We start from the raw sequence: 21,060 nt of genomic DNA, 5'->3' as shown, positions 1-21,060 counted from the left end.
TTAAAGCTCTATTACACAAAGAGAACTACAACACAACTGAAGAAAAAAAAAATCCTGTACAGCTATACAACTCCTTCCTTACAGGCATTTGAAATGACACATTGCACTAGACAGCTTCTAATGAAGCAGTGTTGACTTCCATTTCAATCATCCCACTTCTTCCACATCCCCCTCACAGTTAATGTCAGAAGTAACTTCAGATAGGAAGTTACTAAAGAAGTTGCTTTCAGGATGAATTCAGCAAGACTCCACGCTGCTGTTCTTTTCTATGGCTTGATAAAAACTTATCTAATCAAGCTGCAAAGGCGCAAGGTATTTGCTTGTATTTAGAAAGCACGTTGACTTGAACGCTTAAGATGTACTGTTCTTTGTGCTAAATTCCAACACTCTCTTGAATGGAGTGTATGTCCTCACTGGCCTTGTGCTTTCAGGAGATCTTCTGTTCTCAGTACTTGTACTGTTAAGGAGACAAGAAAATGCTTACAGAGTTAATGTCAGAGTATCAGACAACCAGGCTAGAAATGCCACACCAATGAACTTGTGCCTTGTTATTGATATTGACAGGCTAAAATTAAACCATTTCTTGTATTCGATACGTTCCATATTTCTTTTCTGTAATGCCATAAAGAACACTTGATTAAAGAGGTGGCAGATACTGAGAAATTTACATGCAGGCATCTGCTAAAGCTCATACTGGAATGTCCAGCTACTAAGACTAAGGATCCTGCAACAATAAAGACAGCAATATTACATTTAAAACCACAATTAATTAGAAAAAGTAATTCCATAAAATCTATACTGCATGCAGGCTCGTTTATGCATAGAGATAAACCTCAAAGCTAGGAAAAATATCAGGTAAGTAGGGGCTATGGTTACATACAGAGAGGCCCCAGAGAGGACAACAGAGATAGCTTTCTGTTGGCACCCTGAGTGAAAACCACCAGTTTTGAGGTTTCAAAGCTCATGCCATTAAAATATGCTTTATGCTGAACACTGAAATGAGTGTATTTTGAAACTGGGAACGAAATTTTAGTTTGTATAGCAGCTCGCCGATTTCACATGCTAATTTACATTCCTCAATCTGAAGGATTTAATGATGAACAAGTTTATTTGTTGGTAGTAAAAGTCCTGTGCAATGGTCCTCTTTACCTTACTATGGTTTCTGTTTTGCCCTTCCCTGTGGCAGCTTCATGGGGGGAAGCTTCAAGTGCAAGCCCATAGTCTTGCCTCCATGGCTTAGTGCAACCTTGTGGTGTTCGAGGCAATGAAAGGGGAGGAAGAGGCAGCACAATACCGGGATCTTTACACAGCCAGGCTAGAGAGCCACTGGATACCACAGACCGGAGACAACTGTTCCAGTGCAGAAGCGGTGATGTTACTGTGCTGTTTACTTGGCAACCTTCCACCTAGGGCGAGGATATCTCCAGAAATTGCTGCAGCCCTAAACTGTTACTGATGGCATTACCTGTTCTTTGAAACGGTCCTGGACGCATCTCCCAGAACACCAAGAATGAAGTGTGCGTGAAGCCAGCATTAGCCAGCCTCGGGGTAGAGCTGCCCATTTCTTCTGCTGTGCTGCCAGCAGACACATTTCATCAATATTTCCCATATTTCACAAAGTCAGATCTCTTGACTTCTAGCTTTACTCTCCATTTAAATCCCATTACTGTAAACAAATACTCCGGAAGGGTTTGAAATATGCTTGAATATTGAATTTAAAAAAAAAAAAGAAAATACCCTACTCCATAAGTCACTGAAGTACACTACACCTAATAGGTGTACGCCTTTAAAATCAGAAAAGTTTTGCAAAACTCTATAACAATTTATTAACACAATGACTTACTAATACAGCACCAATAAGGGACATTATGAAGAAGTTTCCTATGACCAAGAAGAAGAAGGAAATACCTGTATGGAAGATCACATCCTACACCAGTATCTCTGGTTTCTATATTGGTCTTTGGTTGGTTTTCCATTAAGTAGTCCAGTTTATCTTGTAATTCTTTATTCTGGAAAAACAGTAATTTTCATCACAAGTTTATATTATTTAAATCAGGTTAATTAAACAAGGAAATAAAATTGCACATTGGCTTTTCCACGCAAGAAATAATGTAAAAGTATTTATTGAGAAAATAAAGGAACCCTTACTTCTCAGCGGAAAAAAAAATATTAAACCAACAGTTATTCAGAAGCTTCTGTTTTAAGTAATTATAATACTGTTATAAAATTGCATGTTAAGGAACTTAGCATAAATATTAAGACTTTGTATTACATACGTTCCTCATGTGAATGGCATCATAAGTTGTGGAAAACAGCAAATACATCTAGTAAATATGCATCCAGATAACATCAGGTGAAATCAGTTGACATTTTATTTGGTTTCACTAAGTAATCACAGTAATATAAACTAAAAATGTAATACCTTACCTCACACTCTAAGAAAGAGATTTTTTCTAAAAGCTGTATTATAAATAATTCCTTTTCTTTTACTTTCTTCCTTAGCATTTCAATCTAGGAAGAAAAATAAAGTCATTTAGTCTAATGGGGATGCGAAGAGCATGTAAAAGACCTAGAAACCACAGGAGGAAAAGAGATTTAATTTATATGTTCAGCAGTGATTGAATACCTACACATATTCACAAACTGCTTAATCCATGGATTAGCTATCATCTCATACAATTAGGATCATTTATATAAAGATGATACACATATACTAACATGGCTTTTAAGAATTTGGGGTTTTTTTTGTAAAGAGAATGGAAATTCAGACATCATGTAATGAAACAAACTAGGGAAAACTCCATCTTGGATTCAAAGGCCTTTGCTCTAGACAATTTTAACTACACCCAAAAATAATGTTGCACATTTGCTAGTTTCTTGAAGGTCTTATTTGTTCAGTTATTTCCTCGCACACCAGATCTCTTGAAAAAAGTGCATTTTCTTTTTATACTTAGGGAATGGGAACAAGTTATTTACAAATGTTAATGAAAATTAAAACAAAGCTAGCTGCACCAGAAGCATTGCATCTAACTGCTGTTCTATATCAGAAGACAATCTTCCTTATATTCTGGGTTTTCTGCTGGTCACAAAGCCATACAAGAACTTTTGCATTCAATCTTTGCCTGCTACCAGCACATGCAGGAATGGACAGAGAAACTGGGTGACCCAGATTTCATACTAGTCCATTGCTGCTGGGCCAAAGCTGTTCTGATTGTGTGGAAATGGCCTTCTAAAAACGTGGGTTTTTTTGAGGTCAGATGATATGAAAGTCAAACCTGCTATTTTTCCCCTACTAAGCCCACAGGAATGTCTCTCAACTGAGGTGCTGCAACACTAATAGCTAAACACCTCTCCCTGCTCCATGTCAGCATTCTTTAACTAAGCAGAGCCCAACCAACAATTTCTGCTTTACCAAACAGCGTATTTTCTAAGGCAATTGTCTCCACAATGCATTGAAGTAAATTACAGATATGAAAAGTTTCTGAACTTAAGCCTGAAAGCAGAATCAGAAGTAAACCAAACTAGTAAATGGATGGTCCACATCACAAATGGAACGCTGTGCACTGCTTTTAGTAAAGTCTCTATTACTGTATATATAAAATAGTGCATGCCTTAAAGCTATGAAAGGTATTCAAACTGCTGTTACAGCACTAGAAAAGTGTGCACCCTGCACATCACATTCCTCTACATTTCTGGGCAATGTGCCAACAGTTAAGAAAACCAGATCTATTCTTATAGCTTTTTTATCTCAAGAAAACTATAAAAACACCTATGCATAATAAAAAATTGGTATCTTCTGTAGCAGTTCACATGAAGTGAGGTAGCTTTATTATGTCAAGTTATTGATTGGCTGGGGACTTCACTGATACAATTTTAAGGAAAGAAGTAAAAAGCATTTGTTAGTAAAAAATTTAGTGGACGTTTACTAAAAGAAATTAATTTTATACAACAACCAAATTGAAATTGAGGGAAGCTCAGGATACATTAATTTATATTGGTTGTCATTATGTTACATTGATATGCAAGAAAGATGATTGATAAATACTTGAGCATATTTTCCATGCACTCTCACCCATCACTTTTTAACTCTATATCTTATAATCAGTTTTGTGAAAGAACACTAACAAACGCCTTCAAAACCACCAGGGTAAAACTTTTCACTATGTCTGGAAACAATAATTAGTAGAAATATTTGCATCATGAGAAAAGAGAATGCTAAAATATTCAAAGGTACAATAATCAAAACAAAAGTAGTACTATAACCCTCCCAAAAATGTACTGCTAGGTATTATAAAACATTTCAACCAAAATGTGCGGTACTATGAAAAAAATGAAGCAAACCAAATGCATAAATTAAACAACAAAAAAATTATAAAATCAACTCAGATTTAAGTTAGTCTCCATGATCTTCAGTTACCACATCTCATTGACACAAGGATCACTTATTATTTGGAAAAGCTAAAATGTGAACTCCATACAGTATTTTCAGCTGAACAATAACAGAAACTGGAGTGCTAACATCATCCATCTTTCTCAAGGTCAGGTATTTCTTTTTTTTTTTACTTCTATGTTAAAGTGCATGTAAAAATCATTCATCTCAACTAAAGCTACTATAATTTCAGTTTTCAAATCACAGGAACACAACAAATGCAGCATCTTTAGAAAACTACAGAACATACTTTGATCTTCATATTTAATGAACATTGTTTAATAGTATGACTAAATTAAGTCAGTTATATCTTCACTGGCTCAATAACTTCAGTCGTGCCAATAAATTCCACTTCAGAAAAAAAAAAATACCTTTTAGGACTTTCAAGTGGATCTTCGCTATTAATACTCTGTACTCCTACTATACATACAAGGAAAAAAGGTTAACACCAGTAATCAGTATGACACAAAGACGACTGAAGCTGAGCAGAGTCATGTGATCAGGAAGGGGTTTGTGCTGACAAATATTAATTCTTGTTATTGAAGGTATTACACTTCATCAACTGCCTGTTCTGGTTTTTGTATCAAACACAAAATACTTCTGTTTCCAAATAAGTGATTGAATTATCTATTATCCAAAAGCAAGACCAAACTCTTGTGTTTCATAGCCACTAAGACATACCCTTGAGTTATATTAACTCTATAATACAAAGGCTCTAAGAAGTAAACTGTGACATTATGTTTACCAATACTATGGACAAACAAATTAAAATTAAACTTACATTTTTTTTACTCTTCACATTGGCTAGAGACACAAACTCCCTAAGAATGTTCTTGAGTTATTTTAACTAGAATAGTCTGAAGTATTCTATAGAACATAGTACTATATTATAGAAGTAAAAAAACCAGAAGTGTACATAGAATATATACACCTCTATATTCTATAGAAGTACAGAATAGTCTGAAAAATTAGTATGGACTCCTTAAAATCCAACAGAGAATACAAAGAGGAAGACCTTGACATACAGCCTCATCCCCTTCCCAAACACAAACCTGATCACCAAAAAGCCATTCTGTAATTTTCATGTTTTGTTTTGTTTTGTTTTGTGTTTTGGTTTGGTTTGGTTTTTGTGAGAATCCTCTAAGGACAAGAAGACTGAACTATACACAGCAATACTGCCTGCCTCATTTTAACATGTTTACATAGTAAACCAGTCAGAACTCATTAAATCAATCTACTTTGTCCCTCAGAAGAGTTATGCCAGGATTTAAAAATACACCTTCTCTTTTACAGCATGGAGAAGAGACAATGTGGTCTGGCATCATCACATGGGCAGTCTTAGTCTGGCAGGAAAACAAACCAGCGTGATCAGACCATGCAGATTACAGCTATGATAACGCTGTGAGTTGGGTAATGTATAAACCTTTCTGCTGGATCTTTAGAACATCATGAAATCAAAGACACAGCCACACACCCCAAATATATTCCCTGAGAAAAAAATTCACCATTGGCTAAAATGAGAGGCAGTTTAAGCACCAAGACAAGTGCTGGAGTCCCTGCTGCCCAGATGGAGCAGAGCTACCCTTTGAGGCTGCTGCAAAAGGAAAGGAGGGCCAGACTGTAGCAGGACACTCATATTACTTCATGCAGGCACCCTACACTCCCAGACACATGGCCAACTAGTTTTCTCAGCAGATACTGCAGTCCAAGGGCTGAAACAACTTCTAAAGTTATGACACACCTTTAAACCTATCCAGAGGGCTGACATAGATGACACATCCAACCAGAACAGTTTACTACAAAAAAGTTTATTTACTGAATAAGGACTTACACCATTAGCACCAGCAGTGAGCAAACACATTTTGATGAACACTTGAGGGTATAGGTCACAGGAAACCAGGAAAAAGAGGAATAACTTTAGGGGATTATATTAATATATTACTATATTAAATAAACTGCAAACTTAATTCAATACATTAATATAACTCACATTGCATAAAGCAAAATCATGGTTTCCTTTGAGAGGGGGTTGTAACAAAAGCACTGGATCACAATGCTGATGTTGGGTAAAAGCACTTCAAAAATAAAATTCATGCCTTGCTACTCAATGTAATTTTGATTTTTCTATAAAAATGTTAGTTATGGCAACCCAAAATAAGATAATAACACTTACAGCACCATAAACTTGCATTGCACAAACACAAGTCTTGAGAGTGTCTGTTTCAAGAAGTTGCAAAAAGCAAGAAAACTAGCAGGTGACAGCAATAGATTTTGACTTTTAGTTGAATATAAGGTAAGGAGAAGGAGAGAAGCAGCAAGACAGGTCAAACACAATACTGAACTGAGGGCCCAAGTGATGGCCAGAGTAGAGTAGGGACAGAAATAGATCAGTGCAAGCCAAAGACTCAACTTCCAAGGGACTGACTCTTCGATCCAAGTCGCTTCTGGATGGACTCCAGGACAAAATTATCACCAAACTGTTCCTACATTTTCTTTGCTTAGTGCCCAAGGCCTAAAATCCACCTCATCGTTGCTGTATCTGCAGACTTCAGCATTTCAGCTCCCTGACAACTCAGCAACTTGTTCCTAAATCTTACTTTTGCACAGCTACCCTCTCAGATTTCCTCATCATTTTCTACAAGCACTATTCAGGTATCCTTCAGCCTCTCCTCTACCAGACTTCTCTAGAAGTGACCAGTTTCCCTAGCACTTACTTCTTGACCTTTTAGACTGACTACCTGTTCTTTTCCCTCCACATTTCTACCAGTGTTTCTACAACCTTCAAGTCCACATTAAACTGTCAAACAAAACTATCAACCTACTTAGCAATATCATTTTACATTAATGACCCACTCATTCCTTTCAAAACAGGTCTGCTAACAGTGAAGACATGAAATTAGCAAACCTGGGCCACACCATCACCCTTTTACCTCTCATCTCATTCTCATTCTTTCCTTTCTCCCTCACCCCACTGTATTCACTGCTCCTGCTTTCGCTTCTCCTGTTGGGAGACATCTGACTATTCCAAAACTGGGAAAGGAAAAGCTACAAGGCCCAAGCTACAGTTTGTAATTTATCTGGTCTGCCAGCAACTGAGGGGCATCACTTTCTCATAGCTACCCCAGGGGCTGGTGAGCATTCCCCCCAATGCTGTAACAACAAGGAGAGGTGAACTCCCTGGCTCAGTGACTCAGTAAGATGCTGCTCAGGAGCTCTGCACCTGGCAACAGGCCAGCACGGTGGGGTGAACTAAGCTTAGCCCTTCCTCCACCCCTGGCATTTGGCTGTCAGGCACAGGAAGGGCACCAGACCTCGTCATGGCAGGACCCATGACATGCCCTACAGATTGTGTGGGGTGTGCAGCTTGCATTTCACATACCCATTCCAATGTCTAATTATCTGAATCAGCACATAGGGCCCCATATGCAGTGTGAATCATCCACTGGCTCAGGATTAATATGGCCACAGCACTCACTTCCAAGCTCTTTATGCCTTGATTCAGTCCTATTGCTATTACCACCTTTACGCTTTTCCCTCCTTCTGAAACCGTGAGGTCATTTTTCTCAAGCTCCCTTAGCCTGTGCAGATTGTCATCTTATCTTGTAGCAACTGCCAGAAAGTTAAATTCCTCTTGTCCGTCCCATCAATGAAGATCTGTTTCTTTCTGACTGCTGCACCTTATACAGTCTCCAATACACCTCCTCAAAAACCGAACAAAATCACCATACTACTTGAGTGGACTGTGAAAATACTTTCTAGGCAAAGCTGCACTTCTGAATTTCTCTTGCTCTTCTCCAACTAGCAACTAAATTCTGCTTCAGTAAGATGGAAAGCTTCAGTAAGATGGAAAGATGAAAGTCAACAGCATTAAACTGATTTCATGGAGAGAACACTTAAGTAAAACAGGCATGAGGAGAATTGCATGCCCTGAAGCGAAGAGTCTTTAAAGAAATGCTATAGATCTAACTAGTGGTATTAGAAGGGAAATCAAGAGAATTACAAAGCAATTAAAGCAGAAGAAAAAGCATCTTAAGAGAAAATTGAAATTGTGTCCAATTGTAGAGCCTTTATAAAGGAATTCTGAAATAGCAAACTTTATTTTATTCTGTGTACTCAGACAGTCCCAGAGGCTTAAAATATACAGTTATCTATTGGACTGAACAGATCCAGCAGTTAGGTAAACTCAGTCAACATTTACCACTTGATATTATCATCCATTAGTTTAAATTATTTATCAGAACATGACGGTGTTAATGTATTTGTATTTAAGTATTATATATTATTCAAGTACTGTATATTTCCCTTATTCACCTACCATTAATGGATTTGGCATCTGTAACACTGATATAGAGACATGAACAAACTGGTCATAAATACGACAGAACACAGGACAAACACATACTATATGACACAAAACAAGACAGACAAGATACTGCAACACCAGCCTGAATTCTCAGAGATAATTGCTGTACAAGAACAAGATTTTACTCAGTCCAATATTTCACTGGACCTTAAGTGGTATTTATCAGAGGCTAGACAAGAGTGTTGACATTTTTTTAGGGAACGTAAAATACAGTAAATTGGAATGAGGACCTTCGGCTTTTAATCCTCCTTAAATCTCTCCAGCAACTCCTCAAGGTTTTTTGCATTTTAAAACTTCAGATTGTACTTAAAGAAAAAGCAACAACCAATTGATTTAAGTTAATGCACCAACTTAAAGACGTTCCTAAACTAACGAGCTGTATGAACACCTCACAGGAGTCTCTGATGCACATCTATTGCTAAAGCAGGCCCACAGGGCCTAGATGTCCTAATGGCTTATAAACTTTGGCACATTGTCTAAAAATTCAACCCACCTTATTAAGAACTACCTTAGTCATATGAAAGTTTTCTAATTAATGACTTGGCCAGGCAATCCTTAGCTGAAAGAACTGATGCTATGCATATATAAGCACTCTCCCCAAGCACCAGCAATGATTCTACTTCTGCCAATAGATAAGCAATGTATGGCATTGCTCAAGTCCACTGAGGCAAGCCAAACACTTGAACTGTCGGGGCGGCAAGTTATTTATGTTCTGCCATTTATCTTCTTCCTCCAGGCTCTCGAGATGGGTTTCTATGTTTGTTGTTGTGTGTTTTGTTGCCATTGTTTTGTTTTTACTGTAGGTACTATGAAATGCAGATTTTGTTTCATTTTTGTCTGTGGCTGGTAATTCCATCTTCTCATCCTCTATGCTTCTGCGTGCCTTCTTTTACTTGACCTAAAATTGACACTGTACTTCCATATTAAGACTGGGATATTTTCTATATATCTGGAGTATCTTGATACAGAAGTTTTCAGCTGGTTATTATGTCTTTGGTGGGAAAAAAATGTCTTCTTTAGTCCCCATTTGTGCAAAACAAAGTATCTTCTGTATTTGGGAGATCATTTGCTCATTAGCACTTTGTCCTTTCATGCAAGAATCTTCTGCAACAGAACAGGAAACGGCTTCTCCCTGGTGTTAGGTCACCATTTATTATCCAACGAATCTGAGACTAAAGCTGGAGAACAGCTCATGGGCCATGACCTAGAGACAGTTCAATTCAGTAGTTAGGGGAATTTCATGTGAAATCTGAGTTCTGTAGATAATTTCTTGGCATGGAATCAAAATCCTTTTCTATTCTTGGTCCCCTTCACAACAGCTCCCTATATCTGCATCAACCCACTTGTCTTGCTTACAAAATGTAAATGGTTATTTCCTTCCCTCTCTTGCTTCTCAACAATGAAACAATATTATTTATAAAATAAGCTTACTGTGCTATGAAACTGCAATCCATTTCAATGTCAACTGCACAAATCTCAAAACTAAAGCTCTCGTAAATCTCTCCAGGTTTGAAATAGAGGTCAAGCCATGAAATACTTTTGTTGCTGATTTAAAAAACAAAACAAACCAAACTACAATGATTTGCATTTCTTTTGAAGACTTAGCTTTATATTACAGTTAACTTTCATCTCCCACACTGGCACAGAGAGGATAGACTGATTGACCATATCAAATGGATAACTAAAAAGACATGCTTTCACCCTTCTCAAAGAATAACAGCAATTTCAGCCCTGAAAGAAACAATGTGGTGGCTGCTTCCTGTGCCTTCCCATAGCACCTGTATCTGCATCTGCCTGACCAATTCCATCTCTGCAGGGAAACTCCTTAGTGGAAGGGCCTAAAGTTGATGCTTCCAACTTGCACACTGTGAGTTTCCCTGCAAATTCTTCTTCTGATTGAACTGGTGTTTTCTTGGATGGTCTTTGGAAGTCTCTCTCTCTGCCAAGCCCTACTTTAAAGACAGCTACAAAGGCAAGGGGGAAAAAAAATAAAAAAAATAGCAAGCTATCCTAGTTCCTAGTCTACCATTATTAATGTTCACTGATTTCACCACTGAGCTCTGGGTAACCCATGAGCTGTCTGTCTTTTCTCACTCTTTTTTTCAAAGCCTGCTACATACAGATAGTATAAGAAGAGGGCTGGGTTTCTACACATCTGCCAAATGCAGGTCCTGCACTTCCAACTGCCAGCACTTAATCTAAAATGTATTGCACTAAGCCAGCAACAAGTAGATATATTTAACAAACAAGTTCAACAAAGGGATAACTCTGTCAGCCTTATATCATCTGCAATGTCTCTAATGAGAACAGGAGGCTCTAAGACTCTGCAGGATAACTTTCTGCTCAGCTGGGGCTCTCATGGGTTGCAGTCTTGGGTCTCACAGCAGAGAATCCCTACAAGGCTAAAAAATGGGGGTGTGTGGGATCTAACACAGAGATGTTAAAGGTTACCAACTCCAGGAAACTTCCATTTTATTTCTTCCATTTATCTTCTTCTGAAAGTTATTTTCCATGCTCCTGTTTAATTTATGACTAGTCTGACTAGGTCAGGTTGAAAAGGGTTCTATTAATGCCTGAGATGGAAGGGTTTATTTTCAGAAATAAAAATTTGAAGCGAAAGATTTTTTTTGCTAAGGAGTATAAGCACGCTGAACTGTGATTGTCCTTCTTTGCCTGGGCTCAATTCCACAGGTCACTTATCTACTGCATTCAGTACCAACAAGACAGGTCCTGTGAAGAGGAAGGCTTTAATACTCTTTTCCTCCATGGCCTTCTACTTTTGGTGCTTCTCTGCCAGCATCACCTTTCATGCATGCCTAGATTAGAACTGACCACAGCCTCCTACACATTTTTAAGGGCTATCAAAACAGCACTGGAAGTGTTGGAGTTGCCTAGTGCATCACAAAACTCCACTATGAAGCTGCCCTTTCACTTCCTCCTGACTGCTTACTGTTCTTCTACAGCATGCCCTGCATCTGCCACTTGCAAACGATCCATCGTCTTTCCCTCAAAAGGCCTGAAGAGCAATCTATTTTGTGATTTTTTAGCAAGCAAATTAATCTCAGTACTTGCTCAATTTTGACAGCTCTTCATATGAGTTTGAAGCAGCATATCTTGTTTGTTCAGCACTCCTTTGAAATCATGTTAATTTCTGTAAGCGCACTTTGTTTAAACTGGAGATGATAACACCATAAATCCATTGTAATTTACACTGAATTAATAAATCCCTCATTTATACTTCATATCTGTCCAAATATACCAAGATTAATACTAAATCCATCCTTCTCACCTAGTTCATATAGTTGCTTTGTTTCAGCTTCTGACAAAAGCACTGCTGAAACTTTTGACTATTTGCTTTCTTTCCACTTCTTTTCCAAGTTTGCCAGGTTAGCCTGTTCTCAGTCCATCTTCATGCAACAGAGAAGCTAAGCATTTCAGAAAGCAGGCTTTCTAGCTGCCTGCATCATTCCTTCTTTCTCAGTTATATTATTTAAATGCAGGTAATCAATCATTATAATTAAACCCCAAGGTGGAATATTATTTCACAGACACCAGCCATGAAAGTGTTGCAGTAACAAGTAACATGGCAGGTTTTCATGACCTTTTGCTAGATATTCCTAGCCATTACATTTTGCATTTGGTTAAGTTTAGTGTAGAGAGGACGTGCATTCAAATATACACTGATGAACACATTTTCTGGGACCTAAATAGTAGCACCACTAGAAAATCTTCCCTATTTATTTTAGAAAGTGTTCAGTGCCGCTGCTCACAAGTTTTTAACTTAAATCCAGAACAGACTTTTCAGATAGCATTCCTTCACAACTGCCTGCCTTTTAAGAAGTATTTTTGTTGCCAATTGGAGAGCTTCTATGGCATAGTTAGTAAGTGTTGTTAAAAGTGAGCCTAAAAATACTTCTCTAACATTTAGTAGAGAAGAGGACACAAACGTTAAAAATAATACATTCATGGATAGCTCAGGGCATGTACATCTGCAACGTTAGTTGTCTTCCCCCATGGTGGACAGCTGCTCTTCTGGGTACAGCTGTTACTGCTTCTCTGTAAGCTGCTAGTTTTAGGCCTTTAATTAAGAGTCCAGTTTAAAACAGTGCATGCCAATAATATCATAGATATTTCCTGAAACATACTATGAACACAAACCACAGGTAGCACAAAATTAAAAAAAGCATTATGTGCCTAATGCATTTGGTACCATCTGATCTGATCAAACCTCTGTTACGGGAGTCTTTAATTAGCTCACTAGTGAAAATACAGATGTGGCTACAGATGTTCATGTGGTTCTCAAGGAAACTGAATTTAAAAAAACCTAAAACACACAAGGACCAAAGGAGAGAGCAACAATGTACTCCCTATGTCTAGGTGGCAGTCAAGAATTTGTACAGAGATTTAATTGATTTTAAAAAGCAGGTAGTCAGACTTCAATTAAAAGTCGACATATTTAACAGCTCAGTAGTGAGTTGGTCACCTAACATTCTACTTGTTAAATAGCATTACCAAAAGATGTAGAAGGGCTTTCTGTGTATATGAAGGCACCAGCAGAGATAACCCTACAAGGAATCAGCCAGCTAAATTTACCCATTAAATATACTGCTTATGAAATAATAATCATTGGCCCAAGCTTTATACATATTTGCCAGAAAACACATGGAACTGAAAATATTTGTTATACCAATGCAGCCCACTAGAGGTCAGGTTACACGAAACAGTTTAAAATATATTTAGTAATAAAGGGCAAAGTTTAGGCCACCACCCTCATATATTATGAGAAGCATCTGGGTTGCCACATGGATCATAAAGTGACAAGTCCTTTAGAACTTTTGGTTAGAACAAAAAAAGCTCATAAGATGATCGTGGGCTTGAAGAAATACAAACCATAATAAATAATAATAGTTGTTATAACCCATTAGTTAGATGGTTTGGATTATCAGATTGGAGCAGGTTTCTTTAATAGAATACCATAGTATAAAGGTTGTTGGGTCAGTTTTAGACCTCTTGCTATACTGCTTGAAAATATTGAAAATGGCAAGCTGAACTATAAAGAAAACCCTGAGACTTTATACCAGTCTTCTATACTGATAAGAAAAAAGAACTTTAATGCCAAGAGATAGTTCTGCATTCCTCTGTGAAAAAGACACTTAGTATCACACATCTGATCATACAGCATGACAACATTAGAATCTTACAAAAAAAACCAGATATAGGTGAATTTATATACAGGTATATGTATTATATATAAAAACAGCACCTTGATAAAAATGGAAAAACCCCATGCCTAACCAGAAATGCTATAACAGCACATTGTGAATGCAGAAGGAATGGATGTCCAAATACAAATAAAAGATACTTGATCAATGCCTACCATCTGTGCAATAGCAAGGCTAAGTGTAATATTGCTGTCAGTCGGCTTTGCGAAGCTACAGTTTAAACTTAATTTTTCTGTTTCCCATGCCATTCTTTTATCCACTTGGAGAAACAACCACAGCCTTCTGACTGCTTAACAGTTTCTTGGTACACGGCTAGTCTATAACTTAAAGCAGCTTTCCAGGAGAAAGCTATTTCTGTGAGGAACCACAAAAAAAACCCCAACCTTCCACTTCTGTACAGGACGAGACCCTTAATGACTAGTCTGCATTGTTTCTGCAGTTCCCCTTAATGTTTCAAATTAAGTGCAAGTTGTAAATTGTATTTCCTGGACTACCATGAAGAGTTGCAGAACTAGTGTCAGTCTAAAGATCACAGTATAAAACCCACAGCCACTGAATTGAACTGCTTTCATCTAGTCTTCCTGCTTCACTAGGCCCAGATGCTTAACTCATCTTACGGTATGTTTGTAACTAAGGTGGCATAAGGAAATTGCACACAGAACAGAACTCTCTTTGGATTATGTGCTAAAAGAATCAGTGTTCCCAAAAGATTCAGAATTGTTTTACTAGATCTCACCTCCTCAACCATGTGCTTGACTTTCTTCTGTTGGCAATGGACCATATCATCCAGATGTTTGATTCGCTCTCTTAGACTAGCTGCTACCTCCTCCAAATGCTGTGACCTAGCAAAACATTGAAGAATTAAGCATGTAAGAGGGGAGCTGTGCAGTATAAGCAAAACAAGAACACACCCCACCCCCACATCCCACCATAAATCTGGAAGATTAGATGTCAATTTGTCCAAAGTACATTTTAATGGTAGTCTTTTAGTCAAAGTGGCTGTCTCCACCCAAGTTAACTCACCTTTGTCTCCCATACTAGTGTGCTTACTCAGAGCCTGAAGTGCCAATGATTAAACAATGTGACAAAGCCCATCTCCTTAGGATGTCTGTCCTTCCTTGAAGTGAAAGGCACTTAAGACATCTAGGTCTTTACCATCAGAAAGAGATATTTATCCTGACTTATTACCACCTGCAAACTTTTTGGAAATATATACTAAAGAAAAGCCAGGATGCAGATTTGCTGGTGTCCTTATAAAAGCTCTCCTGCTATAGAGAAGCTTTGTGTCAAGGATTTGGCATAGTTGCCAACCATAGCAGAATGCTAACTGGAGTAGTATTAACTCATCAACAGTCAGCAGGAATTGTTGTTGATGTTTTGAGTTTGTATGTATGACTCTTTAAATAGATTCTGCATTTCTGCACATCTATTTAATACAGGAAGTGAACATCTACAGAACTCCTGCAACAAACTGGTTTGCCAACTTGCCAGAAAAGTAGTTTTAGAATATGCAAAGAAATCGAAAGGAAGTGTCTTAATAAGTCTTTGGCTTGTTGAACCTCAATTTTTATCTGAACGTACAATTCTTGAAATTCTTCAAAGAAAGCAATCATTTGCTTATAAAATAAACTTCTGTACTCCTAGGTTCAGAATGGGATAGAATTTGAGAAGTGGAGGAGGGGAATCAAAAACAAGGCTTTTTTTCATCTTGGTCTGTGCACAGCAGAAGAAACAGTTGAAGCTGCAAATAGAACCACCATTCTAAGGCTAAGCAGCAGATGGTAAACTGCATAACATGATTCCGATGAATGATTGAACTGTATGATGTTTCCCCCCCAAAGAGTCTCTATTAATAGTGAAGTACTCTACAGAACTGTAACTACAGCACTTTGAGAGTGACTCAAAAAAAAAAAAAAAATCAAGGCATTGCTGCAGGTTTTTCAGCCCTACATATTAAGGTCTCACAAAACGACCATTTACATTTTGATTGCAATGGTAAGACATATTTGGGCTCTCGTTAAAAGATTCAGAATTTTAAGCACTGATAGACAGCAATGGAGCAATGGAACAGAAGCCCTTCCTCAGATGGAGCTCAAGTGTCTGGATGGGTATGAACAGGTACAGAGAACTTCAGAACAGACTGCTGCATCTGGACACATACTCATTGCTTGCATAGCATAGAAGGCAACTGTATGCTTTGCTTGCACTACGCAAATTCCCATCTGAACATTGCCTTTACCATTTTTACTGCAGCATAACTCTTCATGTTGAGTGGATAGGGCAGGATTCACTGGAGCAAGAAGAGTATCTGCTATCCAGAGGTACAGGAAGAAAGCAATCATCTTTCACCTCCACATTCTATATTGTATGCAACATCTGTTCACTTTAAATTATTATTTTAGTGGGCTGCTGTGTAAAGCTGTTATTAACCTGAAGCCAGGTAAGCTGGTCACAGATCAGTACAACTGGACAGTGAGGTATTTCAGCAGAGACCACCTTTTCTGTTCATGCTTCCCACAGAAAAGCAGGATGCCAAAAACATAAAGCGAAATTTCTGGGCACCACAGAAATATAAGTAGTAATCAAGGACAATTTGTATCGGGTCTGGCTGAGCTGATTTTCCCCTTGCAGCCCTCCTGGTGCAGTGCTTTGTGTTAGGAGTTAGACAGGTGTCGGTAACACCCATGTTGTGACTACCACCGAGCGGTGCTCGCACAGCACCGAGGCCCTTTGGAACATTCCCCCCACAATGGGAGGGGGGGGCAGGAGCTTGGGGGGAACGTAACCAGGACAGCTGACCCGAACCGACCAAAGGGATATTCCATACCATATGACATCAGCTCAACTATAAAGCTGGTACAAAGGAGGAGGAGGGGGTGGCTACTCCTGGGTCCTCTGGAGCAACCGCTCTGTGTTTTGGAGCCCTGCTTCCCAGGAAAGGCCAGACATCAACTGCTGATGGGAACCAGGGAATAAATCTTTGGTTTTGCTCTTTGCTTCCACACACAGCATTGCTTAACTTTTGCTTTCTCATTAAACTGCCCTTGTTTGTTACCCACAAGGCTTCTGTCTCTATCTTATTTTTTCCCTTCTCCTTTTGCTCTGTGGAGGAAGGAGAGGAAAGGTGGAGGGTGATAGAGGAGCTTGGTGGGCATCACTTGTTCAGCCAGGGTTAACCCACCACACAATTATTCAGTCCTTTCTTGTAATTAATCTTTACCCACTCAAATAGTGTCATATAAACCTCTGAGTAGAAGAAGCAATTTTCACTCCATGCTATTTCAGTGCTGGATAGATTTCTCTTGAAATTTTGCCTCTGACTTTGCTTGAAGCTTTCTTTTGCCTGGTCATGGTGCTCAGTCAGTCCCAAAGTAGTAATAGATGCACGTGCCACCTGTGGCCAAAACCCAGCACATCCATGTGCCACCACACTACTAGATCCTTCTTCTAAGCCTCAGGCTTCCAAGAACAACCATTCACAGAGGTCTCACTGCCAATAACATCGCTCTCACTTTCCCCAAATCACTTCATAGCTTATTTCTATATTATGATGCTACATGACAGATTTCCTACACACCTTAATTTTGTTCACATGCATATTTTAATGTGCACCACATGTAGATCTGCCCCTCCAAGCTCAAATACATTCCACCATGCTTTCCCTCTTTTACATGAAAGAGATACTTCTGGCAGTTACATGCAAAACTCTTGCTCTCTTCAAGAGTTCATATTTTCAAAGGGGACATCCTACAGCTTAATACAGGATACAGCATGTCTTTTCTTTTGAAACTATTGAGCAGTCTACAAGGAGATAATGAAAGTATTCATAGTCAGGATTATACTGTGCTGAATTTGGGAATGCAGATTTAGGAAAAATGCAACCCACAAATGTGTCATAACATGTTCCATCTAAAAATGTACTCTCTGTGTTTGCCAAACAGCTTATCAAGAGAGATGCATGAAAGTGGGTTTTGTTGCAAAATTAGTCCTTTTGATATTCTACATGCTAATAAACTTACACTCAGATGGACAATCCCTACCAGACTGCAGTTTTAAAGTTAGAAAAAGTAAAATTCATGTGTGTTCAAAAACAAACAAATCCCTGAAGCTTCCTAGCAATACCAGAAGGTCCACAGACAAGATGTCTCACCTTTCGCTATCGGAGTCGTTTTCAGATTTTGCTCCAGATATTTGTATTTCATTTAGTTCAAGTTGTTTTTGCAGCTGGTGACGTTCCTAAACAAGAAACGTATCCTTAGTTCTCCATATGGCAAGACACAAAGGCGTCACAAAGCATACTACCATTAGTTTTACAGTAGTGCTGCCAGTGTCACAAGAGGTAAATGTCTCAAAACATTTCTACTTTCAGAGCTTTAAAAGTAAATTGTCAAAAACCTGCTCTCAATTACAGTTTGGTAGGGAATATTTAGTGAGGGAGAGGAATAGTTAGAAGTTCTTGATGCTAGCAGGAAAGGAAGAACCTAACTTTTGGGATAAAAGGCAGTAAAAATTATTTTTTCTTCTCTCCTCAAAATACTCTGAGCCATAATTTAAGTAAGAGGTATCTGCATGGAATATGAAGCGGCTGCTACACAAAAACCCTCAAGGTTTCAGTTTAGCATTTCATCCATGTGTGAACAAGTTTGGATATAAAATTCCAATCAGGACTATAAATGGCTAAATAGTAAGATCCAATCTTAACTAAAACACATTTTAGTGGACCTACCAAAAGCACTTTTAAGAAGCTTTGCATCATTTATGATTACTACTAAGCCTAATGAGGCTTACAAGACTTTGCACACTAAAGGAAGATTAAATGGTCTTTTTAAACTCTTTCATTAAAACAATAGTTAATTTGCTACATAATTTACTAACTTTTGACACCTTAGGCAGCCCTGACTGTAAAGACCACTAGAAAGACAGTTAACCACTTAATTACAATGTCTCTATGGCAGTCCAGGTCTGTTTATATTTATGGATATAATAACTAGCAAGCAGCAGCAGTATATCACTGGGCATGGTACCAAGCAGCAGACAGAAAAAAAAAAAACAACCAAATTTCCTCCATGCACTTCTGCATTTCCCTTAAAGGCAGCGAACAACTAACTCTCATACCTCTTCCATGCGTTCAATCAGACGGTCCAGCTCACCAATTCTCTGGTCTTTTTCCTGTATGCTTGTTTCTGTAATCTGCATCTTCTTATTTGCCTCTTCAATAGCTTTCAGAAGCCTATTTGTTTCCTCCTTCAGATAAGAACATTTACAGTCACATTGACATCCAAGATATTAATGAGAAATTTTTTATTACTTTTTAGGCCATCAAGCCAGGCTAATAACTTTTAAGCAGAGCTTAAAACATTTTACTACACCTGCCCAGAAGTCTGGAAGAGTTGTGACCCTAAATGTGAATTGTATAGAACAAAAGATTTGGGGCACTTTGAAGTGCATAGGTATATGTAAAGCATCATTAGGAAAATCTGAGAAAAAGCTTCTATCCATTTCTTAGATATTTGTTTTCCCTTCTGAGCATGCCATGAACTAACAACATAAGAAAAATATGCTTTTGCAGAAGATAGCATTTTAAACACTGAAGTTTGCCACGTTCAGTTTTGTACTTTCCTCACGTATGAAACAATACGAACAGACAGAGACTGAGGAATTTACCTTCAATCTCAGTCATTATCTGTATCAGTTAGAAAAATCCAGTAACTAACTGCTCATAGAAAGACAGGGGTTGAGGAAAACCAGGGAACAGGAAAAGTTCTTGCTCCAGTAGCATCCAGTGAAGTTGTTCCCCCTCCCCTTCTTAAACTATCATTAAAACTGGGCATTATATTTTCTTTGTCTTTAGAGAACCAGAAGTTAAAAAGCCCAACTCACTCCATTTCAAATTTTGAAATCTAGATTACTATTACTGCTACTGTGTTTGAACATAGTCTTTTCTTAGCCCTGAAAACCCAGAAGCTTGGAAAGTTTAGTACCTGTGACATGACTAGTCACAAAGACAGGAGTGAAGGAACACATGTCAACTCTGGAGTGTTATGTGATTGAGAAATTACACCCAAGCTAAGCAACATTCTTACAGACTGACTATACATACTAGGAGGATTTCTTTCTCAGCTTTATGTTTCTGTTCCTCTTCTCGCATTTTTTCCTCATACTGGCTATAGAGTTTTCTTGTCATCTCTCTCATGACTTCCGCATTGGCTTCCTGTGATGACTCCACCTAAAAGAAGGGAAAGTTGACACATCAGTCAGTACAGCACTGCTGGTAGGACAAACACAAAAGCTCTCATGATGCGAGGATAACACTTTGATCTTCAGCGCTACCTTGTTATAAATTTGACACTGTTGAAGCATATTTTCATTTGCATCAAGAATATTTACAACACTCAACCAGTGTACAAGCAATTCACATTTGCAGAAGTTATTGTTCCGTCAAGTTTCATATTGTCTGAATTTAACTAGTCATTGCTTATCCAAGACCGGGCTATGCCTCTTTACTGAGTCCTTCCTTAACAGCTTCCAAGTCGTGTGATTTCTTTCCACATTGAAAAGATCTTGTCTTCCTCCATTTTACAGAAGCATAGATTGGAGATGGTCTAGACTTGACTCCTGTTTCTTGAAGACCACCAACACTCAAGGCAATAATTACTTTAAGCTGGACCCAAGTATGTGGTGTTAACTAGAAGTACAGCTGTACCCTCCCTCCTGTCTCTTGCTTTTTCACATACTGCTCTTTGCGTAGGCATAAGAACTGGGGTGACCGTGGAGCAAAGCACGAACAAGCAGACTTCAAATTAATATACTTGGTGTGTGGAAGGGTTAATTTTTAACCACATGACCAGAAACTTCACTATTGCTACAGGGAAGAGGACAGGGATGGTAATTCAGAGACAGGATTTCCCCCTTCTTTTGGCTCAAAACACTGACTGAACCACACCCTCAGTGATTAACCACCAGACAGGATGTTCAGTTTAAATCCATCACTCTGTAAACTGCAACAAAAGCAAAGTAAAATAGCCAGTCCAGGACTTAGGCCTAGA

General features: G+C 38.3%; 1 protein-coding gene across 1 annotated transcript in view; it reads right to left on the bottom strand.

Moving 5' to 3' along the window:
* Positions 1 to 351: 351 nt before the first annotated feature.
* The window catches only part of LOC103773327 (myocardial zonula adherens protein-like), a gene marked incomplete at its 5' end in the record, with an annotated part of 37,854 nt that continues 17,145 nt past the window's right edge, over positions 352 to 21,060 (bottom strand). Inside the window, 7 exons of the mRNA XM_008940691.1 lie at positions 352 to 439; positions 1,909 to 2,009; positions 2,428 to 2,511; positions 14,751 to 14,856; positions 18,165 to 18,250; positions 19,130 to 19,258; positions 20,115 to 20,240. Coding sequence (XP_008938939.1) covers positions 352 to 439; positions 1,909 to 2,009; positions 2,428 to 2,511; positions 14,751 to 14,856; positions 18,165 to 18,250; positions 19,130 to 19,258; positions 20,115 to 20,240 — 720 coding nt within the window. The remainder of the gene's footprint in view (positions 440 to 1,908; positions 2,010 to 2,427; positions 2,512 to 14,750; positions 14,857 to 18,164; positions 18,251 to 19,129; positions 19,259 to 20,114; positions 20,241 to 21,060) is intronic.

This window comes from Merops nubicus, unplaced genomic scaffold (genome assembly GCF_000691845.1).
Source record: "Merops nubicus isolate BGI_N331 unplaced genomic scaffold, ASM69184v1 scaffold49055, whole genome shotgun sequence".
Classification (NCBI taxonomy): domain Eukaryota; kingdom Metazoa; phylum Chordata; class Aves; order Coraciiformes; family Meropidae; genus Merops; species Merops nubicus.
This window is presented reverse-complemented; position numbering and strand designations above follow the sequence as displayed.